This window comes from Sebastes fasciatus, chromosome 15 (genome assembly GCF_043250625.1).
Source record: "Sebastes fasciatus isolate fSebFas1 chromosome 15, fSebFas1.pri, whole genome shotgun sequence".
NCBI classification, from domain to species: domain Eukaryota; kingdom Metazoa; phylum Chordata; class Actinopteri; order Perciformes; family Sebastidae; genus Sebastes; species Sebastes fasciatus.
In genome coordinates, this window is record NC_133809.1 from 27,395,096 (window position 1) to 27,420,559 (window position 25,464).

At 40.3% G+C, this 25,464-nt stretch overlaps 1 protein-coding gene across 2 annotated transcripts; it reads right to left on the reverse strand.

The window, feature by feature from the left end:
• Nucleotides 1–581: 581 nt before the first annotated feature.
• Nucleotides 582–24,964, reverse strand: wdr35 (WD repeat domain 35). Of its 2 annotated transcripts, XM_074660680.1 has the most exons (28): nt 24,546–24,964; nt 23,495–23,612; nt 22,045–22,116; nt 21,805–21,897; nt 21,587–21,715; nt 21,299–21,432; nt 19,728–19,893; nt 19,476–19,621; nt 18,906–19,031; nt 17,841–18,026; nt 16,995–17,030; nt 16,829–16,889; nt 14,417–14,561; nt 13,967–14,036; nt 13,604–13,657; nt 12,906–13,015; nt 12,555–12,774; nt 12,386–12,466; nt 11,916–12,052; nt 10,076–10,279; nt 9,780–9,926; nt 8,211–8,343; nt 8,000–8,110; nt 5,827–5,991; nt 5,334–5,474; nt 5,085–5,241; nt 4,016–4,256; nt 582–1,877 (listed from the first exon to the last, which is right to left on the reverse strand). In XM_074660680.1, the coding sequence occupies exons 1-28, from the start codon at nt 24,567–24,569 to the stop codon at nt 1,727–1,729; spliced, it is 3,558 nt and encodes a 1,185-aa protein (XP_074516781.1). In that variant the 5' UTR covers nt 24,570–24,964; the 3' UTR covers nt 582–1,726. The 2 variants fall into 2 exon arrangements, with proteins under 2 accessions (XP_074516781.1, XP_074516782.1); XM_074660681.1 differs by lacking the exon at nt 16,995–17,030.
• Between the last annotated feature and the right edge of the window lie 500 nt (nt 24,965–25,464).

The window sequence follows — 25,464 nt, forward strand, 5'->3', positions numbered from 1 at the left end:
CAGTGCAGACTACAGTGGTGGAGCCATGAGGATATGGTTTTTACATTACATTCAATAATGTAATTTTCAGCATCCATTAGTGTACTTGCTATGCAATCAATGTTTGGGTCAATTAAAAAAAAAAACATTCAAATTCACGTAAATGATTTGTGTCGAGACAGCAATGTAAAAAGGCTAAAAAAAAATGTCACCCCTTGCAAATTCCATCCTACCATGTACCATCACTTAAAACCACAACAGAAGAAGTGTTTCCCTTTGAACCATGGCCTCATTATCTACCAGACTGACCTCTGGGATGCACAGTGCATCCAGGTCTAGGTCATCTGGTTGGACGTACTCAAGAATTCCCTACAGATGGTCAGCATGGATACTTATTTGTTATGCACTATTCCCAAGTGTAGTGGTGTTCTCAGTAAACACTACTGATGGTGGTGGCATTGATTGCTATGCATTGGTGATAATGGTTTAAAAGCCTTTGTGTCCTTTGGGTGACAGTATTTACCACAACATGTGCAGTGATCAAAAATGCAACATGATATTAAAAGGTCAGCAAAATGAAATCCAAGCAAAGCGCATTTTAATTTTTTGTATTAACGTGAGAGTTTATTCACTGTTTACTTCCATATAAAAATAGGTAAACAAAGCAGGTATGTTCATTCAAGTATTTTACAACATTTAAGGTAAAAGAAATACATGTAACTAAATTATTAAAGACATAAATTGAAGCTCGCTGAACATATATTTTCTATGTTTTGAGACTGCGGAAACAATATATGACGGTTTCAGTTTAAATACGTTAAGCATTAAAGGTGCAGTATGTAGGATCTAGCGGCATCTAGTGGTGAGGTTGCAGATTGCAACCAACTGAAATTTCTCCCGTGTGCCAAGCGTGTAGGAGAACTAACGTGGCCGACACGAAAATGTGAAAACGCAAATGGATCTCTCTAGAGCCAGTGTTTGGTTTGTCTGTAGTAACATGTATGTAGTAACGTGGCGACCGGCTCTGTGAAGAGGATCCACTCCCTATGTAGATATAAACGAAAACACAATGATTCTTATTTTCAGGTGATTATATACTAAAGAAAACATACTTATTAATAAGTAAAATAACACGTTAACTCAAATTTGTTTTAATGCCACTCATTTCTTTAACGCATTAACGCAACTTGTGATTTTTAGGTTGTAGCGGGCTCAGTTTTAAAGCTAGAGAAGCTAGTGAAGGTCCCGGTATCATATGAAACTAGAAAACCTAAAGAATCCATTGGTACCAACCATGTGATACTTACATGTTGCAAAGGAGGCTAAATAACACTCCAAACTTGCGCTAAAGTTTGGCGAAGAAAAACTGGAATAGCCATTTTCAAAGGGGTCCTTTGACCTCTGACCTATGTTGATAACCTAGTATTGAATACTTGACAAATCTCCCTTTAAGTACATTTTAAACAGATAAAAAAATTAATCGTGGACAATCATGTGATTCGTCACGATTCATATTTCAATCGATTGACAGTCCTATTATTAATATTAGATTCCATTTCTGCCGATAGATCCCCCTAAATGTTACACACTGCTCCTTTAAGTTGAAACCAAGTGCAGCTATTTCCACAAGTAAATCATTTTGGTTCATGTGCTCCACAAACTCATACAAATATATAATATATGCAGGCTAAAGTACATTACAATGCTTTGAAATATGAAAATGAAAGTGTTCTTATGGGATGGAGCTTCATGCTACAGGACTGTGACACAGCGGACAGCAGTTATATTTGCTGATCTCCTGCCCTAGAGCGCAGTGTTTACACACACTGCACATCCAGAACTGGTACTCCTGGATCTGTTGTCCTGTCACAATGCATGTGGGTAATTTTCCTTCCACCCTAAAAGAGGAAAAATAGAATTAGCTGGGGTCAGGGAATATTGTGATGCAGTAAGGCCATCAAGAACCTCTGTAAAGGGTTAAAGGAAGATAAAGAGTTTTTAGAGGGTGGCCTGTTGGTTAAATTTACATTTTGGCGATGAACGCATACACCACATATCCCTGTTCCCTGTCACTATAGCTCTATCTTAACTGTTTATTGCCTACTCACTTAAAACTGCTATCTGCCCCGTCTCAAGGTCCGATTCACAAAAGAATTGTGCGCTACAATGATATAGAGTGCTACAGAAATGAGTCCTAAAACCCAGAAATGAGGTAGCGTTTTAGCACTTCCGGTTCCCTCGTCTGGAAGTCAATGGGTTTTTTAATGGGTTTTTAGTTAGATGCCTGAAATAAGGTCTGTAGTGGATTTTAACGTTTTGTTCTATGAAATAAAATACATCAATAAATACCCCACTCGTGAACTTTGAAGCTTTTACGTGTGTTAAAAAAAGGGGTTGCTAACAAGTGGCTAAATGAGACTACTAAACGTCATCACTTCGACTCGTCAGCCATTACAGCCTCGTTGTCTTTACTCGATCTCATGCGGCCGTGGTGTAGTTCTTTTATAGCCTTTAGCTTTTTACTTCTGGCGATTGCAAACATTCATTTGTGAAGATTATCTTACAGAACAAAACGTGTAAGTATCATAAACGTTTGTTTGCCACAGAGCTTATTTTCTGCAGTAATCCAAAACCAAATGGAACAATCCCATTGGCTTTCTGTCGAGGGAACCCAGGGCGATGCTAACTTCCTGGTTGGCCTACAAATATACGTCATCCCTGCAGCACTCTTTACAGCACAAACACGCCCATAACGTTTTGCACCTGAGAGCAATTTGCCCTTTTTTGTATCTGATTGCAATTATCCATGTGGCAATGTGTAAATGCGCTTGCGGCCAATGCGTCGGTTGTGACCCCCCGAAGGCAATCAAGGGAGAGGAAAGGGTAAAATGTCAGCACAGGATTTGGGAAAGTTGGGAGAGGAAAGATATAAGTTGTTCATTTGTTTATATATTAACCTTATTTTTCATTCATTTCTTTTTCTCATGTATTTTTTAAATAACATGTAGGGGAGCTTTATTCACTTATTTTCTCATGACACAACTGTCATTACTTCCTGTCCCTGCATCCCAAAATAAATGAGTTTGAGCGAACACCTCTTATAAATGTGCTTCAGTTACCACCAACTCTCTGAAGACACTATTCATTTCACTGTAACTGTGTGTGGTTATTGGCGCTGATCATTGTGAATTGGACTGGTTTTGCAATGAGGCTCATTTGTATAGAAAGGGGCCAATTTTGTGCCAAATGTCTGCATATTACCTAATTTAAATATGTGCAAATAGCACAAGACAATAGGGGTGCATTTTACCCTTTGCGGATGCTTTGAGAATTACAGTCTCTTTTTGTCTTATTTGTGCAGGTTTAGCAGCCGCAAAAGCTGCACAATCTTTTCGTTGAATTCATCCCTCTGTGTATTCCTTTAATGGATTAATTTATTTAATTTATTAACTATTTGTAGATTCTAGTATTTCCTCTATTCAGCATTCACTTTTAGAGAGTGATGGTAAATTACTGGCTCAGTAATCTACTTCATCCCCCAAATTTGACCCAAACTGTTGTGTATACAAATCATCTAAACATCAATTTTAAGGTTACTAGAGAAAAATACATTTCTGGGTGATGAGTAGAGCTCATTTTAAATGTGTCAGTAACAATTAACTGCATTTGGGCTTGAGATTTAACTATTGTTTGTCTTTTGCCTGTAGAGGGAGGACAGAACTTTTAAAATATAATTATAGTTGTTATAATAAAGTTAAAATATAGTTATAATACATATTTCACAGGCCAGGAACAGTATTATGCTTGTGTTGACTACAGGGGGAAACTCCAAATAAAGAGTAATGTGGGCTGTTGTTTACTGCAATTTATGGCCACTAATACTACTGGTTCATATTTTAATCCTAATAATTTCAAAACACTTGCATAATAAATTGTCAAAGCAATTACTGTTGTTCCTCCCAATGTAGATTCAGACAAACTCATCATGTCTCTATTTCTCATCTCAACCTCACTCTGAACTCATCGGTGCCCTCACCCCTCTGTTGATCCGTACTGCTCCGCCGTGTGGCTGTCCTTTGGGGTGTGCTTGGTGAAGATCTCCAGGGCCAGATCCTCATAAAGCTGCCGCTGTTCAGGGTCCAGACTCTCCAGGGACTCCAGCTTGATGAAGGCCTGCGAGCATGTGCCGAAGGCCCTGTTGGCTGAGGAGCAAACGGCGAGCAGGGAGTAGATCTCCACCGCCGGGATGATGTCCTCGTACTCACGCAGGTGAAGGGCTTTAAAAAGGGAGAAGAGTTAGACTTCCACTCTGTCTGGTTGTATCTATTATAGGAAAATAACTTGACTCAATAAAGACTGTTGAAGTCAAGAATTTAATTTCTGACAAAATCAATACTTTGTCATTAATCTTAGGTTTGTCCAGGTTCTTTCTCTACTTTTACTAGTTTGTATAGCTAGTAAGGATATTGATCTAATGACTACTGCACTACTTATTTACACAAATTAAAGGGACTGTATGTAAGTTTTTACACGAATAAACGTTTTTTTATATTTTTTTATTGCCAATGTGTGAACATGCTGTAACCTAACCTAAAAAATGAGACCTTCCGCGACTTTCTGGGTTTCCTCTATCAGACTGTAGACTGATTTTAATGTGAAGAACCCGGGCCCGGTGTTCCGGGAAAATCCAACGGATGTGACATCATGCAGGAGTGTGTGTGCACAGGGAAGTGAATGGTGAAGCAAGAGAGAGAGAGCAGCATCAGCGAATGTGTGTGAGAAAACAAGCGAGCAGCGGAGCAAGCATGTGAAATATAAAGTGATATTGTGGTTTTAGCTAGCTAATGTTGCTAACGTTAATCAACATGATGCCTGTCAATCACGTTCAGTCTCGTGTGTGTCGCCTCACCGTTTTGACCGATGCTCGCTCGCATCTACGTAGTGCGAGCACAAGCGCGAAGTATCTAATATAATTTGATAATGCTACACATAAAAATGTGTAAAGAGGCAACCTGGGCAATACTATAATTTATGACTTTGTTTTATAAAAATACTGTATGATAATTATGACATCATATGGTGTCGTGTCCTTTGTGATTTGGCACCTGTGCGCATGGCGTTCTCCATGTAGCCTTCGTATAGCTGCCTCTGAGCAAGCAGAAAGAAGTGAAAGGCCTCGGCTCCACGCCAGGCGTTGTCCACGATACGATTGTCTGAAGAGGTTGCGTCTTCCTCAAGCAGCCCAGCGAGCGCAGATGTCGCCTAATATAATATTTAAAAGCTTTTTATTAAAGAAAAAATATATATTTCTTGTATGTACATACTGTATGTGTGTATTAGTAGTAATATGTTACCTCAGACTTCTTCCCTTTGGTTTTGCTCTGCTGTGACGTCTTCACCTGCTCGTGGTAATTTTCAACAAGGCGCGCTGCCAGCACGTAGAGCTTCTTCACCCGCAGCGGTCGGGTCCTTTTCTCCGCCTCCTCGTCTGCTATCTGGAACAGCAGTCACAAAGTCCATGCCCACAAACAAGTTATTCAAGCTACATATCAGAATAGAATACATAGACGTAGTATATATATTCATCACAGAATTATCTCTCTCAGTTATCAAATTGCCTAGTGTCTGTTTGCCATAACATAATACAATGGCCAAGGTCCTAGATGTGATCCACCTTCATTCAAATTATTAACCCTTAAAATACTGCGCCAAGGGTGCTGAACAAATCACCAGTTCATTTTAGCTCAGCTCAAATTCTGGTTTTATTATTTAGGAACAGACCTCTTCATCTGAAAGTCGCATAAAACGTTTCACTCAACAGTAATGACCATGGAAACATAAACCTACCTTGAACATGAGTTTGGCTGCATCAAGAAAATGGTGGGCTTTCCGATACAGTTCCACCGCCTCTAGAGTTTTATTCTTCTCAAGAAGATGTGAAGCGTATTTTGAAAGAAGAGATTTAATCTCCTTCATGTTGTGCGCCCTGGCGAGTTCCACTGCTTTGTTCCACTGGAAGAAAATGACAACATTCATTCAAAAACAAAATTACAGCTAGAGTGAAGATCCTGGCGTTGTGTGAAACTAGAAAACCGCGAAGGTTAAATAACGCTTCAAACTTATGCTAAATCTTGGCGAGGAAAAACTCGCAAAGGGGTTCCTTGACCTCTGACCTCAAAATATGTGAATGAAAATGGGTTCTATGGGTACCCACAAGTCTCCCCTTTACAGACATACCCACTTTATGATAATCACATGCAGTTTGGGGCAAGTCATAGTCAAGTCAGCACACTGACACACTGACAGCTGTTGTTGCCTGTTGGGCTGCTGTTTACCATGTTATGATTTGTGCATATTGTTTATGCTAAATGCAGTACCTGTGAGGGTTTCTGGACAATATATCTCATTGTTTTGTGTTGTTAATAATAATAAATATATACATACATTTGCATAAAGAAGCATATTTTCCCACTCTCATGTTGATAAGAGTATTAATCTTGACAAATCTGCCTTTAAGGTTCATTTTGAACAGATAAAAAATGTGCGATTAATTTGCGATTAATCACGATTACCTATGGACACTCATGCGATTAATCACGATTAAATATCGTCGATTGACAGCCCTAGTTTTGAACTTAAATTACTAACTAAATCTGGCAACCGGTTGATGAAAATGACCCAGAGCTGCATATTTCACTTAGTCAAAGCACAAAGGTTAGATAACATGAGAACCCACTGTAACTTTGACATTCCAGGGACGAGCCAACAGGAAAGTTAAGGAAACAGTTAAAGTGACAGCCAGTTCATTTCATTGTCAAAAAAACAGCATTAACGCAGCAGGAGAAACTGCTTTAGAGGTAGAGGTGTAAGAAAATATAGATAGACATAGTATTGTGATATTGTGTTTTGTAATAAACTTAAAAATCTGATGGCATCTTAAAATTCCCGGCCACTGTTGTCTTTCGGAGGTTGTAGCGGGCTGAAACTAGAAAACCTAAGGAATCCATTGATACCAATTATGTCATACTAGCTTGTCAGGAAGGAGGCTAAATAAGTTTCCAAAGTTACGCTAAATTTCGGTGAGGAAAAACTTTTTCAAAGGGGTCCTTTGACCTCTGACCTCAAGATATCTGAATGAAAATGGGTTTTATCGGTACCCATGAGTCTCCCCTTTACAATCATGCCCAGTTTATGATAATCACATGCAGCTTTGGGCAGTACAAATTATATACAAATTAATAATTTATTAATGTTATTTTGGCCTATTCTAAAACGATGTGTTTGAATATTTCTGCATACTGGGGTCCCTTAACAGTCTTGGAATTACATAAACTGGGTATGATTGGAAAGCAGAGACTCTTGTGGATCCAATGAGTCCAATTGTATTCATGTGTGATGATGTTATTCCCCGTAGTAGCCATTTCATAATGTGACTTTTTTTTACTCAGATTGTATGCATATGGTGGTGTGTTCCTTATACTATGACAGTTTTCCTAAAATTAGATTTAAAAAATCGCAATGTATCACAATATATTGAAGCGTATTGCCAGATTCTTGCCAATACACAGCCCTACCCAGAGGGGAGAAAATTCGGACTGCTAATGATGTCTCCTTTTGGATTAACACAGGGTCGATTACAGCACAAATTTAACATCAAACTAAAGCCAGCTGTGGCTAAACATTTTTTTTACAAAGTATAACAGCTGCAGCTTGCATTATGTATGTAAAGAAAGTTCTTTCTTTTGTCCAGACCTGAGCTCAGAACTGTTAACCATCTTGAGCTAAATGTTAAAATTGACATTGGAAGAGCAAAGTGTGAGAGCAGTGTTCACACTCTATGGCTGGAGATCACACAGGGAGAGGATGGGAGTGGGAGGACAGCAGGTGCCACAGTGACTGCTGAGGTACAAAGCTGTCAAAGTGTGTGTGATTGCTGAGGGGAATGCCGCCGTACGTATGTGTTCAGAGAGTCACTCAGGAACTCTGGCGCCACAGGTTTCCTGTCAAGTCTGTCTCTCACCTGGTTCAGATGGACACAGGTGTCAACGGCAGCTTTAGGCTGGTTGCACTTGAGGTATGCCTTCACAGCTTGTTCACACATGCCCACAGTGGCAAACATTTGTCCGATATCCTGAAAAACAGAGATGGAGATCATAGAGAGGCAATGGAGAGTTGGTTTATGGACTCAGAGTCACGATTTATTTTTGGTCAAATCTGAACATTTGGCTCACCGGTAAAAGTTTATGATTCTCTGGCAGCGTAGTAGTCAGCTTTTCAAGGCCCGAATAGTCCTCCAACATGTAATAGCACTCTGCCAGCCTCTCCTGGTTACGACCCTGAAGGTAGTACTGCACTGCATTGACCCTTAGAAACAGAAAGGATTTCTATTTGAAACCTATAGTGAGGAAAAGTTTCCCTTGATCTTAAAGTACAGTTGTTTTTTCAAGACTGTCTTAGAACAATACTTGCATGGTCATCAGTGCACAGGAAGAGTTATTGGTCGTTCTAATAATTCCTACTGTCCATACATGCTGTGAGGAGGGCCCCTCTATTGCTAATCCAATGGAAATTGTCAGAAAGGTATCGCTTCACAGCTAGTACGGACAGGAGGAATGATGATGATGGGGGACCAATAACTCAATGTATGGACATGGGAGCAAGATAGAATTGACAGAATGTCCACCCATCCATAAAGGGATAGTTCAGATGTTTTGAAGTGGGATTGTATGAGGTATTTATCCATAGTATGTGTATTACCTACAGTAGATGACGGTCAGCATGCCCCCAGTTTGGAAAAAGAGAGAGAAGTACCAGCACGGGAGCAAAGCAATGTGCTGTTGTGGATGGGGGCAGCAGGAAAATGTATTTTAGACACCTAAAAGAAAGGCTCACCTAAAAAAATCAATATCAGTTTAAGTGTACGCTATATATAGAATATTTTCCTTGCCATCAGACAGCCCTTTCCAATGGGGAACTGAAGCCGTTGTATTCATCTATGCTCTCTTCAAAGCCACCAGACTTTTTTGACAAAAACAATAATATTACCTCACAGAACACGAGAGTTGCCGGTCTACCGCTGCCTCCATCGGTTAGTTTGTTTGTGTTATTGTGTGACTTCGGTGAATCCAAACTAACCCCTTAAAAAACAAAGTCAAACGTATAACGGCTTCAGTTCCCTGCCAGAAAGGGCTGTCTGACGGCAAGGTAAAGCGGTGAAAATACTGTAAATATAGCCTAAACTTAAACTGATATTGATTCTTTTAGGTGTCTAAAACCCGTTTTGCTGCTGCCCCCGTCCACAGCAGCACATTGCTTTGCTCCCGTGCTGGTACTCCTGTCTGTTTCTCCAAACTGGGGCGTGCCGACCGCCATCTACTGTAGGTAATAAACTGACTATGGATAAGTACCTCATACAACCCCACTTCAAAACACCCTAACTATCCCTTTAAATGATGGAATCTTTTCATTAGCATTTATAATTTATATTAATTTATTATAATTTATAATACAACTTAGCAAATAATGGCTTTTTTATCTGAATGTTTAGATGCTTGGGATATACTAAACATACTGCATGGTACTAATGACGGTCTTGTGATTGAAAATGTGAGTTTATATTTGCATAATTTGCAAATTTACTATAGCTCTACCAATAATGCATATCCCCTGAACAAAGAACAAAAAAATAACCCCCCCCACAAAAAAAAATATACTGTGTAAAGCATTTTACAAATACACTTTGAACACGTGTTTACATTGTTTCTATACTAAATAAAGAAAGGGAAAGTTAATTTCAATACCACTTCTGTCTGTCAGCAAAGTAGTCTCCAATTGCATTGTAGGCCTGTTCCAGCAGAGAGTCATCACAGTCCCCAGAGCCGGTTTTGAGCAGCTGGAGGACCCTGAACCAGTCTCCCAGCTTGATCCTAAGGCTGATGGCAAGGTCCCTACAAGAAATAAATCCATCATTAAAGCCATCATGCCTAAAGAAACGGTGGCACAAGGTAATGCTGACACTAAAAATGTCAGACGTAACAAAAGCAAACCAGAACTGAATCAGTTAGTGGATGTCACCGTCAAATGTGGCTAAACGTACCTGCGATCCATATCCAGGTACATCCGCTCAGCTTCCTCAAACCTGCTGAAGTAAGCTGCCACCTCCGCCTGTTTCATGGGCTCGCTCTGCAGGTTGCCCAGTCGCTTGACGAACTCAATGCCCTGGTAGTCTTTGCAACGGACGAAGGCCTGTTCAGCCGTCTTCAGATCCAGTTTCTGGAGGGCCGCCTCAGCCAGAAGACGCCTTGCGGGTTCATAACGGAGAGAGAGGGAGGTTGGCTACTATCACCATGCATAAATCCTTACACCCACTCTAATATGATCAATTTAGCTATTAAGCTGTATGAAGTCACTCAACAATCCATGACGAAGTTAACTGTGACTGTAAATCAATATCTGTTGACAAGTTAAGTGTTTTTTGCCATTTCATTGTCTGTGATCAATCCATCTGTGTCAAACTCAATGATTCTATGACTTTATGACTCTATGACTTTAGAACACACATAAGCTGCAGCGATCAGACTGCTGCTTCAGAAGACTTACCATAAATCTCCCACACTCTGCAAAGTTCAAATGTCTTTTGAACTGACAATCAGGAATAGTTTTTGAGAATTGATTTTGCTGCTTTGTATCACTATGCCCTGTGTTGATTAAATTACATGTAAACGATACCAGACTGCTGCCAAATGACCCCGCACACCTCTACACACATCAGAGTAGGGCTGCACAATGAAGCGAATATTAATCGCGAGCACGATTTTGGTTTCCCACAATTAAACGAACGTGATCGACTGCGATATTGATGTTTAAAATGTGTACTCCGCTCATAGAAAACTCCGCTGCATATCAAATCAAGCGCTTCCTAAGGGGGCGATCGTGATGTTATGGCGGCTGCAGTCCAGAGTAGAAGAGTAATATACTGATTTGTTTTGCCCGTCTGCTCTCCGTTACTGAATATGGTGAAGAAGAACCTTATTTTTAAGTCTTATTTTGATGCAAAGACTTGTTAATTAGCAGGAATGTAGAACAATGTGGGAGACATCAGATTACCAAAGTTCATTAAAGGATAACTTTGGTATTTTTCAACCTGGACCCTATTTCCCCATGTTTTTGTGTCTAAGTGACTAATGGGGAGAACTCGTCTTGAAATTGGTCCAGTATTGAGGGAGAACGCTGTAACCAGCAGCCGCTAAACAAGCTGTAATGTAATCTTTTGGGGCAACCTGGTACCGTAATTTTTGTCCACTAAAAGTGCTTGTTTTTTCCACTGACAGGTTCAGGTTGTTATTTTAAGTGTCTGACAGCATTATGGAAAGGACCCTACAGAGAAATTAAACGTTTTTCTAACCTTTCCGTTTGTCATTGTGTCATGTGACTTGTTGACGGAACAGACGACGGTGGAAACGTGAGTGAGAGAGGAGAGAGGAGTGCCGGTGTTGTCAGACTTCTCTGAGCGAGACACAAAATAACAAACAGACCGGATCGAGTGAACGGTAAGAAAAAGGTTTCATTTCTCTGTAGGGTCCTTTCCATTATGTTGTCAGACACCAACGAATAACAATCTGAGCCTGTCAGTGGTAAAAACAAGCACACAACCACTAATTGGCTCAGCTGTTTCCGAGCGATGACACCAGTGATGTGACTGGCTGGGAGTGAATTTATTAATCACCAACACCCTTTACTCTATATTCCACTTCACCCAGACCTTTTGCACTTTGCACTGCTGCACATACATGAACCAAAATAGCAGGTACACTTGGAGACGACCACAAAGTCTGTGCAGCCAAGACCTTCCACTTTGTTGACTAAAATAGGGCCCTCAAACTTTAAGCATTAAAACCGTTTTATGCTGAATCAAAAGATCAGAACGCTGCGTTTACCAGAGTCTTGGGTGAGGGTTGTCCTCGATGAACTGCGAGGCATCTTCAATCCCCACTTTTTCAATCAATGCACGGCTGTCTCTCAGGGAGCGGATTTCAAAGTTGATGAGGTTGTCTTTGTTCGGCCTCTCTGGATCCTGCCGAGCAAGATCCCATAATAGTGTTTCATTAAATCAACACATGCATACTGCACCGTTCAGCACTTTCAAGGTACAACAAAGTAGTTATGAGAAAAGCCTCTCTCTATTTCCTGCTAACACTACAAAAAGGGATGAATTCTCATCAATTTGCAATCAGCTGTTGGTCAACAGATAATATCGAGACAAGTTAACAATAAGTCAAAACTATTGCAAATCCATCTGGATATTTAAGAGGCAAAATACAACTTTCAATTGAAACTATGAGAAAATAAGTATCTAGATATTAGCATTACTGATTATGTTTCAGATTTCAACATGATTGTGTTTTACCTTCATGATTTCATCAAGCAGGACAGATTTGATTTCCAGGTCTTCAAAGTTGCAAATGTACCCAGACGTTTGGATGGGTTCCTGTTTTTGTAAAATACAATAATACATGATGGCAACAGTTGCTTAATATTTATTTAGTAACAATAAGACAATGCAGCTGGACCCTCACCTCTGGGTCTAGGTTCCTGAAGACATACATCCTGGTCTTCTCCATCATGGCAAACAGATCCGGATTGTCGTTGGCCCACTTCATGTCCCAGACGTCCTTGCGCTCAAACTTGGATGGATCCCCAGCAGACGCCTGGTTTCCTGTGCCGTCGTCTCCGGAGGCACGAACCTCCAGGTCCAACAAAGTCAGCACGCCCGCAATGTCGATTATGGCTAGACGACTAAAGAAAATAATAATTAAATTTTCATGAATAATTCAGCTTTCAAATTTGACAAACTGTGTTTGAGCTGGTTAATAATAGATATCTGTACAGCAACATGTTTCATCTGCGTAACACCAAACAATGCTTGCCTGGAGTTGCAGTTCAAGGACAGATAGTAGGCTCTGTTGTTCAAAGTGTACTTCTGGATGAGAACCACATTTGGGAGGCTGTATCTATGGATGGTGCCAGACTCACGGCCCTGTAAAGCACACATACACCCAAATAGCGCTGCACGATTATGACCAAAATGACAATCAATATTATTTGGATCAATATTGAGATCACGATTATGTATCACGATTATTCATTGATTTTAGGGACAAAATATGTTCATCGCACTTTCACATTTAATTAAACAGTGCACTGCTTTCACTTGTTGTCCTACATTCCTGCTAATTAACAAATATTTCCATCAAAATCAGACTTAAAATAAGGTTCTTCTTCACCAGAATTCAGTGCATTTTCATTTTGACAAGCAAAATGAGTACTCTACAGTATATTACTCTTCTACTCTGGACTGCAGCCGCAACATTAAGGAAAGTTTTTCACAGGCAGCACCATGACAGCTCCCCAAAAGTGAAGCCAAAACATCTGGATCACCCCCTGGTGGTTGGCTGTTTGTTTAGGAAGCGCTTGATTTGATATGCAGCGGAGTTTTCTATTAGCGGTGTTGTGGGAAGCTAAAATCGTGATCGCGAATAATTGTGCAGCCCTACACCCAAACACTCATTGTTTTACTTTAATTGCATGATTCAAAATTGTATAATTAAAACAGATATGTACATACCACAACCAGGGTCCTATCTGTTGCTGTAATACAACAAATGGGATCTTGAGTTGCCTGAAACGGAACAGAAACATACATGCGAACCATGACGATTTAAACAATTTATTTGTCGGAAAAATAAAAAACACTTTATTCTCATTGAAATGATTCTTTTGTGAGCCAACAATGTATTTTAAATTAAACTACTATTAGTAGAAATTATAAAAAATAATTATATAAAATTAAAATGTAATGTACTAGTTTCACAGTATACTGTTCTAAAAATGGCTCAGAAGCGTCTTAGAGTTTTTATTTTTTTTATTTTTGCAACAACCTGGATGTTACAAAAACCTGTGCAACTTGAGAGGTAAGAATGTCTCTTACTGTGAAGGCTTTTGCAAAATCTGGACTGCTGTCATTGGCCCCAGATGGATTGCTGTCAATGTGATAGACCCTAGAAAGACAGGAAGTGAGGACAAATGAGAGACAGACAGACAAACACCACTGAGGTGAACTGTTGTCCAGGTGCTAGGACAGCCCTGGCAGAACATTAGGTCATGCCCAGCCAGTCTGGAACCTCAGTGGCATTTGATTCGGATGAATGAATCCTTTTCATAGCACTGTCAGTAAGTGCCAACATCCTACACTGAAACAGTGAGCCAGTAAACCTAAGGTTTCCTCCACTGACTCACAGAATCTAGCCTGCCTGTAACTTTCCATGATCTGCTTGATGTGTCGTGCAAGTTCTGACGTGGCCGTGTCCCCATCCACTACCTGGCTTTTTGTTAAATACAGTTTAGATGCAGCTCCATTGTGTTATGAATGTTAACTCACCTCTCTCTTCCCTCTTTCTTAGTTCTGGTCACTTGGTTGATCTCCAGGGCAGTTAATTTCTTTGCCACTCTGTACTGCCACAGGTAGAAAGCCTCTTTGGATGCAGCGATCACATGTGTCTTGGTCATAGTGACAAACAGTGGATCTGACCAAGTAGACAAATGACAGACTTAATTACAAAGATGAAGATCAATGTAGAGTGTATATGAAGGTGTGTCACAGCAACTGAATCAATTGTATCACTTGCAATTTTTTTTTTAATGTAATTTCGTGGATCATGTGTGCCCAGCTCCTAGCATCACAATTCAAATGCAGAGCTTACCAACGTCACCAACTAAGAGGATTTTAAAGTTTTTAGTTTGTTCTTGTCAAACCATACAGTTTCAGTACATACATAAATAGTAATTTTATATTCACTTTTTATTTGGGTGGTGAAAAGTTACATAAAATGCCATTCATTCACTTACGCAGGGGCCACACTGCCTGCGTCAGCAGCACGTGTGGGTCACAGTCTCACCTATTTTTCCCTTTTGACCATATATTGACATCATACCAGCAAAATTACTAGTTTCAATGTCTGTATATGTAGAATATGTCACAGACGTGGAAATAAAGTATTTTCTTTAACTAAACACTTTAAAAATAAAAGCCCTCTAGCTTTTTTTTTTTTTGTGGACAGAATCCCTTCATTTGTTAACACAAGGCTTTTATTCTGAAATATTTGCAGGACAGTGTTATGGAAAATGCCGTGACTTGCACGGCTCCATTCATTAATAGTACCGGCTTTTAATTGCGGATTATCATTACTATTTACAAATGAGCACACGCTTCTTAACCTTTTTCTGTCTAAAATAAATATAAATGACATTTATAATGAAATGAAATGGCCAAACTATGTAGAAAGAAAGGTCTGGCAGTAGCAGCGCAACAGCAGCAGAAATGCTGCCGGTGTTGACACCACAAGCATGAGAGACGCAGTAGTTCAGCGAGGTAGCCGCCACGTGTTGGTCACGCAGGCGGCGTGTGGTCCGGACGTTACGGCCGCTTGGCGGCTGCAGAACCTGTTGTTTTTTTATTTTGCTGTCCATGTTAACAGGTTAGAGCAGCCACACAGACCGCGTGGGCAGCGCGACTCAGGCACGGCTCAGTTACGTGTCAGCCACAAGAGTAGACACCTCCAAAAGGCACACACTTGAACTCACTCTCTCATTATGTACCTAGGTGGGATATCTGAAACCCATTCAGACCCACTGAGCCTTTCAAATCTGCAGACTTTGAACCGTCTTGGCCTGAGCTTCTCAGCAAACATTCTGCACGTCGAGCAGAGACAGAATGCTGAATGTTTGTGAGATATAAAGATGCCCCGTGCTAAATGTCTATTTGCTATAGGATGCTTGTGGGCCCATGAAAGATGGAACTGTGGGCGGCAGGTGGCAGAACGCCAACCACCGTTTCTCTATACACAGGGTGCGATCTCTCACACTGGCTTGAAGAAACACACCAACCTTATGGTAAATTAGGACTTTGATCAACCCACTGCTGTGCATCACAAGAAGATTATTTCCAAGTCCACTTCTGAATGCAAGCTTGAAGGGCACATGGCTTGTTTATTTAAAGGGATAGTTCAGGTGTTTTGAGGTGGGGTGGTATGAGGTACTTATCCATACTCAGTGTATTACCTACAGTAGATGACGGTCAGCACGCCCCCAGTTTGGAGAAACAGACAGGAGTGCCAGCACGGGAGCAAAGCAATGTACTGCTGTGGATGGGGGCAGCAAAAAATCTATATCAGTTTAAGTGTACGCTATTTTTTCAAATATTTTCACCGCTTTATCTTGTCGTCAGACAACCCTTTCCAACGAGGAACTGAAGCCACTGTATCCATCTATGCTCTCACCAAAGCAACCAGACTCCATTGAAAAAAACTTTAATTTTACCTCGCTGAACGCAGAGGTTGCTGGTCTACCGCTGCCTCGATCAGTTAGTTTGTTTGTGCTATTGGAGCCTGGCTGCTTTGGCGAGAGCATTAATAACGGCTTCAGTTGACCGTATAGCTGTCTGACGGCGAGGTAAATCAGTGAGAATATTCTAAATATAGCGTACACTTAAACTGATATAATTTTTTTTTAGGTGAGCCTCTCTTTTAGGTGTCTAAAATCCGTTTTGCTACTGCCACCATCCACAGCAGTACATTGCTCCCGTGCTGGTACTCCTGTCTGTTTCTCCAAACTGGGGGCGTGTCGACCTCCATCTACTGTAGGTAATACACTGACTATGGAGAAGTACATCATACAACCCCACTTCAAAACACCCAAACTATCCTTTTAAGATGTTTAAAATGTGTTAACTTGAAAATGCAAAAAAAGTGTGCATCCTAAGATAAATATGTCTTTCTTTACTGTATGAACTCACCAATGTCAATGTATTTTGAGTCCAGTGGAGTCCCAATGGAGTTGCACAGAATCAGGACATACTGAAAAACACACAGTAGTGCGACTTTATTCGACAGGTCAATTTATGATTCTTTATCAAAACAAATAGTTCTCATTTCGAGTGTGTGGTTTAATTTGTACATTACCCTTGCGTGAGTCCCAGACTCTAACTCAGCATCCTCCTGTGTGGCAAAAACAGGGGGCAAGACAGCAGAGAAACATTTGTGATCCTTCCTATTACAGCTCACTCTGTATCTTCTACTGCAGTGGTTCCCCAACCTATTTTCCTCGAAGCCCCCCCTACATTCTTTAATGTATATAACTCGTCAGTGCCTCTATCTGAGTGCGGCGGGTGGAAGTTTTTGACCGCAGTGAAAATATTGTTTTTGAAAGGCTAAACGCCAACAAATATGGACTGAAGCAGAATATTTTGTTAGATAAAAACATGTTGTGTATTTTGGAAATGATAACATCTATCTTTTTTCAATAAATGTTGATTTTTTCGACTTAAAAAAATACTCTGGAGTTATTGGAAATGTTTGGATCACACAAGTCTGAAACCATCCTACGCAGCCACCAGTTCACACTAATAATATAATACTAAGAATATTAGCGCGGTCTGATCTTTATCTGCAACTGTGCAGAAGAAATACAGGGATTAAACGCAATGTGGCCTACTAGTAGCAAAAAAGACTTTTGTAGAAATGATCCAGTATGTGTGTTATTACGATTGTTTTCGAAGTTATACATGCGCAAATCTAATTTTGACAACCTCAGAGCAGACAAATCCTGGCGCACCTCCTGTGATCGTTGACCCCACCCTAACTTTTACATCCCCATTGTATGTAAAAGTTAGAATAGATCTGTCAGAAGCAGTGGATAAGCTTGTCCGAGTCATACAGCATGTGACTAGCGTATCAAGTCAACCGGTTTTATAGATCGCTCCTGTTTTTAATGCTTTCCTCTCTCACTGTTGCCATGTGTGTTTGTACCTGAGGCTGGGTGTCATCGGCCTTGCTGGCTAGGATGCAGAAGTCCCCTGAGGTAGTGATGGACATCAAGCTCTTGACATATTTGACAAACTTCTCGTTGTTTTTGGTGTCCCAGAATACCACGCAGTACTCTTGGCGCTCTGGCTTTGTGTAGGCGTACACCACTGTGCTGCAACAGTAGCCCCACTGTTAAGAGATAGAAAAGAGCTGGTGAGATTCACCTTCTGTGTGGTGCTCCTAAACTCTGGGAGGGAAAATATGATCAAACACAACATATGTTCCTTCAAACAACCCTTTTGTCAGAATTTAGTGAGTGGGGGTGTAGAGCAGTAGCTATTAGGTAGTCACATTTACTGCAGGTTCATAGGAAGTATTTTTCTTGGTTTCTCAGGCAGTTAAGTTATTTAAGATTATCTTTGAACATTTGGAAGCATGATGTGAAACTATCAATGTTAAATCTTATCACCGCACAGAAGCAAGCTTGCATTACAAGCTAGTTTTGTCGAGGGAACCAGGGCAATGCTAACTTCCTGGTTGGTCTACAAAAATACGTCATCCCTGGAGCACTCTATTAATGTTTACATCTCGCACTCTCACGTACACTAGCCTCTTATCCATGAGTAGATGCACGCTCCACTCATGCATCACGCAGTGATACGGTTGGGGGATGTAGTTTGGTAGAAAGAAAATAGGTCCTAAATGAAACTGCTCACAACAAGGTCTGTGGATTATCTTGAGTAACCGGTTCATGATTTCTGGAAAGAGACATTGCCGTTGAGTTCAAATATATTTTTTTCATCTAGTTCCATTATATTTGAAAGAAGGCAGTCATCTCTACGGACGGTATCTCCAATACTCTGTAACTCACACCAACACAATCTGGATTGATAAATAGCACTACAGGTAAGAGGAAAAATATGTTGTTTGGATTTTGGGGTGAACTGTCCCTTTAACTGTGCTCATGCCAGATAAAGCAACGTTTTTTTTCTGTCTACGAGTGTCTTCAAGAACTGTTTCTTTCCCAAAAACCTTTATTAAAAGCGAGCCACACATGTTGCAATTTACCTTGTAGTCTGGTCTTATGTTAGCAAAGTAGATGAAGGAGTCCACAGCCAGGCCAATACGCAGCCCTCCTCCCTCCCAGCCAACTCCTGTCATCTGCTTCCCAGGCACTTTAAGAGTTCTCAGATGCTGTTTAAACAAGAAAAAATGCAAAATCTCAAATTTGTTCCTGTCTTGTGTCATTTGTATCTCCCCACTGGGGTCAGTATAGGCATGCAAGGGAAGATTTTAATCAGTATCAATGACTCAAGAACTATTTTGCCAGGTGCTGAGATTCCTGGCTGTCAGAGCACAAATCCCAGCCTACTTGCATTTTCAACCGCTCAACAATGTAGGATGGCACAACAACAGAGAAACTGGAATTGCAAGGTATTTAATTCTTAAATTAAATTACTGAAACAAAACACAAAAGACATTGTAGTCTTTATCAACTCAGTCCATCCCATGTAAATTCTTCTTTTTGGTCCCATGTATGATACTAACAGGAGGAACACTGCATGGTAGTGTACCGCATAATGCCTAATCTCCATGTATAAAACTCTGTAAGTAAGGGAATAAAGTCTTCCCCCTCACCTCTCCAAATGGTGTGTAGAACTGCACAACGTTGAATTCTTTCTCCACGTTCGCGGCTCTGAGGGAACCTGCTACCGCCAGAACGCTGCCACAATGATTCCACTGGATGCTGACCACATTCATCAGAGTGTCAATACACACTGGGTCTGAAGAAAAGGGCAGCAGCATAGCTCGTCACCATTGGTAAACATCTCATTGAAGTGTAACCTGGAGAATATAATGCGGCCTTTGAAGGTCTTTTTCCCTCCTTACTTTCATCGTTCTCGTAGCGCATCACCTGGCATCTTCCATTGTCAAAGCAGATAGCAAGACAGGGACAGTCTGGTTCAACGTAACCCCCAGTTCCTGCATACCAGTGGATGCCTGCAATACTGAGAGCTCCAGTCGCATTGGTGAGACAGCTGATGGTCATTTTCATCTGAAACACATCACATTGTTATTTGGTATTCATTTCATATAGGTACACGATGCAAAGTGTAGGAAACTTTGCCACCTTTTGTGTGGAAGTCCAATCAGTGTTGATGGTAAATATAGTCGATTGAAGCAATAAATTCAAGAAATCTGAGCTCTCAGCTACAAAATCTGTTGTTCTTCCTGCATCCAGTGGTGTCATTTTACGTGAAAGTGACGTAGTTGGATGCAAGGAAGAACCACAGGCTGCTGTTTCAGCTTGGTTTTCTAGTCTCTGCCCCTGGGTAGGGGGCGCCGTGCTCTAGGTGCTCAAAAACAGAACTTCCCAAACCTGTTGCAAGTTCCATTGTGTATATAAAGTTTAAAAAAATAACTTCCTCTTCGCTTGTATTGCAAACTAGCTACGTTTCCAACCGCGAAAATCCTAAAATATGAGTTTAGAGGATGTTATGGACGAGGACGCGTCTTACAGTGTTTTGGCTGACTCGGACATTCAGCCATATTTGTTTGAGCCAGAATATAGTAATACAGCGGAGAGAGGCTGCGGCTGCATTAGCCGTGAAAGAGGACATGGCCGGCGGGCCAAAAGTTTGCGCACAATGCATCCTGGTACATGAAGGCACTGCTGGCACTGCTGGCTCGCCTCAGCGAGCAGGAAAACTCAGCTTTTTCGGTCAATATAGCACGCACTGAGGAATTTATTAATTCAATTGACCATTTCACCATCAACAACGAGTGGACATCCACATAAATGGTGGCGAATTTTCCCTTTAAGCAAGCATTGGAGTTGGTAGTGTTGTGCATTGCTGTCTACCGCAGTGTCTTTTTTCGATATCACTAGAAGTCGTCAAAGTCAGATATTTTCAAGTCCTACACTTGGGAGTTTTACAAAATCCATAATTATGTCTGGATCATTAACAAGATAATTTGCCATAATTTAAAGCTTTAATGAGTCTAATGTTATGCCCTCTGATAATGAATGACAACAGATTAGGACTGCACGATTTTGAAAAAACATGCGATTGCAATTATTTTGACTGATATTGCAATTGTGATATAATTTGTGATATTAGAAGGTATGATCATTTGTACACACAAATATTACAATTTCCTCCTCATCCTGCGATTTGAAAATTGCAGTAAAACATATTGTGATTTCAATAAAATTTCAATTAATTGTGCACCCCTATAATAGATTCTTCCGTAACCTGCTGTTTCCATGTACACTGAATGCCTGCATCTATGAAAATACCAGTTGTGTGTTGCCACTCCCTCTGCACACTTGAGTCTGCATTGCACCTGCCTTTTTATTCATAAAATTAGCATCCTATGAGTCAGGAAGCTGTGTAGTTCTACATGGGTACAGATTCAAATGAAGCAATATTTCAATTTTCTTAAACTTGTGCACTCACTATGAAGTTTCCTTGATTGTCATAGATTTGCACTTCCCCGTTGGCCATGCCGAAGAGGAGGATCTTGCTGTCTGGCGACCATGCCACATGAGCAAGCTGATTTCCTTTTAGCTCCTTTCCCCAAATCCGGTTTCCTATAAAAAAAAAAAAAAGGGCATTTATCCTTCTGTACATGTTCGTACTCATTCCCTCGGCAGAACAAAGCAATCCTTGTCAAGGGAGCCTTAGTGATTTCATGCTAAATCTGGTTGGAAAAATATAGTGATTGATCGCCAGCAGTTATTTTACCGTCTACAGATCCAACAATGACCGCTCCATCTTCATACACTATGCAGATCTTCTGACCGTCAGCGTTCCAACTCATGCTCCTCACCACCGACTTGTTCCGGTTGTTGATCATCTCCTCGTACCATGCACCTTTGGAAGGGGCAAAGACAGACAACTATAGAAAGCCAAATTTATTACAGGACAACTTGCATTTTATTTAATCTGACGGCAGTAATCACCTTTGTAGAGCATCCATACAATGATGAGTCCGTTCTGGTCACTGGTTGTCAGCTTTTCATACTGTTCGTTCCACGTGACCACTTGTACTGCGCCTGCAAGAAGAGAAATCATAAAGTTACAGATAACTTTCCTGTGGCTCATTCCACGTCCTTGCACCAACAAACTACAGCGTATGGACACTACCTGTTACCAACATAGCATAATGGTAACACGTTTGGAAGCTACTGAATAGAACTTACCACTGTGTCCGTCTAGAGTCTGGTTCATTGACAGGTTACTGGGTGCAGCAAGACCTTTAAGTTTGGCATCATCTGTTGTGAAAGCAGTAAAAGAGATCAGCTTCAGAACCTCAACAATGTCCAGGCAATTCTCAGTGAGGGACTTGTTAAGAAACGTTAGTAGTTTGTAGGGTTTCTTTCACTTTGCTGTTTGTGGTTTTCCCTGTTTGTTTAACAACATAATAACGTAATAACAAGACCCACTGTTATCCAACAGACGGAGTGGTAACAATTCTACTTACAGTGACTGGACACGGAGGCACCAGAACAGAGCCAAAAAAGCTTATGAAAGTTTCAGAAGATTTCTTACACACTGTGTAAAAGCCCTCAAATCTCAATCACATGGATATTACATAATGGCTCTGAGTGTAACAAATAAACTTTAACACAAGGCTGAATGAATGAAACATTCATCAAAACCAAAATATATATATTTTTTTAGCTGACCACTTTTATTCTATCCTAGAGCAAAATAATAGCAATAAATAAATAAATAAATATATGTAGAATATTTAAATCTGAACAAGGACACACTGACACAGAACACCTGAAACCAGGCCCAAAAAACATTAGTGTATGGGTAATCAACAGTGGACTTTTTTTATAACAATTTTTACACATGTTGTCCTCTTGGCATTGGGCTATACTGTATTTACTTATTTATTATAATTATTATTATTTAGGGCTGTGAGCGGCGCAGCGCAACAGGCTGACATGTTCTTCTGTCCGTCTGTCTCCATCTCCCCCATTTCTGTGCCCGGGACAGTACCGCTGCTGCCCACACACGCACCTCTACACACAACAAACCCAATATCTAATAATAATTAATATTGTATTTTAATAATAAATAATGTTCTTATTTTGTGGGCTATTTGGGGATTTACACATTATTATTATTATTATTATTATTACATACTTATATATTTTTTTAAAACTAAGCATTTGAATACTGATTTGGAGGTTGATTATCATGGCAGCGGTCAAAGCTTTGAAGCATTCGGGTCAGCCATATTATTATTATTACTAATATTATTATTATTATTATTATGTCATCAAGTCTTACCAATCTTTGAAGCTAGAAAGGGATTTGATCTAATGACATGAGTGACAGTGCTCCAGTCATTTTAGGGTGGAATATATGCTATTTTTTTATCTAGCACATCTCACAGTTATGCTGTGGAGCACTTCACATGTCAAGCAAATTTGCATTGTGTATTGTATGGGTTTAGTATTTTGTAGATTTCCTTTCATGATTCAGATTTTCATTTTCATGCAAACAGCTGTTCACTTGTGGCTTAGACCTATACTGTCTACAGCCATCAGATCAGGGGTAAGGTAGCTACAAATAGACTGGAAATCATGAGAGTGTACCAGATTGTTATAGCTCCAACCTCCATCCCCCTGAACTTACCTGTCTGAGATTCAAGCTTGAGCACTCTGAGGAGACCATCGTCTCCTCCACAGGCGATGAAGCCCTGATCTTTGTTCCAGGAGACACATTTCAGATGGATATTGTTGGGGATAGCAATCTATAAAACACGGGAAATCGAAGCCACACTGTTAACCAACGCTTTGTGTCTTAACTTAAGTCAGAAAAAGAATAATTTCTCAGTTGATACTACCTATTATTGATTATGCTGACATTGTCTAACAAAACACCTCTGACACTTATCTTAGGCCCCTTAATGTTGTATATAATTCTCTTTGTAGATTTGTCTTGAGGTGTCCTTATAGAACTCACCATTGTTCCATGTATGAATCACCTAATTGGTTGCAGCTGAAATCTTGAAGGCAATTTCACTGGGTTCAGTTTATTTTCAAATGTGTTTATTTTAATTGTCCTTCCTATTTGAAACAGTTTTTGGTTCCATGTAGATCTTCATATTCACTCAGACATATGCAACATCCCTTTTTCTTTGTCCCAAGAATTTTCAAAGAAGTTGGACGCAGGTCATTCCAAGACAAAGCTTCATCAGACTGGAATAATCGTCCTCTTTTTCTGACATCTATTACCTCTTTCCATTGCTTCAGGACATCTTTATTTTTTCATCTTAAAACAACCTGTTCGTGTTTTTAATTTTTGTGTACTTATGATCCTCAGTTTATTTGTGCTACGTATAAACTTAAGACACAAACTGTTGCAATTGTTCTTTATGCTGATGTAATTGATTATATATATATATATATCTGGTCATTGTATCAGATGTTTCTAGTATAACAGCAGAGGGCTGATGGGGGTCTGGGTGGGAGATGGTGAGCAAGCTGTCTGTATCTGTGTATTTGCAGTGTATGTTTGTTATGTAATGCTGTTTTGTCTGTATGTGTTTTTGTATTTGTGTCTATAGGACCCCCTCGAAAATGAGATGCTACATCTCAAGGGGCTATCCTATCCTTTCAATACATTCAAACTGACCTGTTGACAGGTGGTTATGTGGGTGACAGAGCACAGGATGGACACTCACCTTCTTGCTGAGGTAGATAAACATGGCTGGTGGTGATAACAGACCTCTACCAATTATACGAAACTATTGCTTACGGTGTAGTTATGCTAGTTAACATAGCAAAACACCAACCTGACGTCAATTAGCAAAGCTAGAGTGAGGTAACTTTGTCAAGCTAGCAATGCTACATCATTAGCATGGTTAGCTAGCCTCTACTGTTAGCTCTGCTAGTTACCGCGACAGTTAGCAGACCTGGTACCAAAGAACGGTTCACGGTAAATGTAGTCTCGCCCGTTAAAAGACCGACTACGGTTATAGTTGATAACGTTAGCATGCATCGGAGAAAACTGTTCAAATTCTCCGTTTCATTGCTTTAGTGTTGCATCCCTTCAGCACTCAGAGGTTGTGGCTTCCCTCCGTCGCCCGTGGTAACCGTAAACCGGAAGTGGGTTTGTGGTATCTCTGGTATTTGTAGTTTTTCTTGTTCGCGTTGAAGTTCCACGTCCCACCCCCACCGCTTTGGCTGCATCACTAAAATTAGTTTTAAAGGTCCCATATTGTAAAAAAAGTGAGATTGTCATGTTTTTTATTATAAAGCAGGCTTAAGTTCTATATAAATACTGTGAAAGTATCAAAACGCTCAATCCAAAGGGAAATACACACACAGCCCGTATTCAGAAACTCTGCATTTGAAACAAGCCGTCAGGATTTCTGTCCATTTGTGATGTCACGAATATACAATATTTAGACACTTTACACAGTTTTAAATGTAAACATTCTAAATGTGTCCCAGTTTATTCCTGGTTGCAGTGTATGGGAATGACATCAACTGACAGGAAGTACACATGGACCCAAGCTGTTGCCTAGCAACGCAATTCTCTTGCAATTCCGTCAAAATGCGCTAAAACAGAGCGTTTCAGACAGAGGGTAAATACAGGTA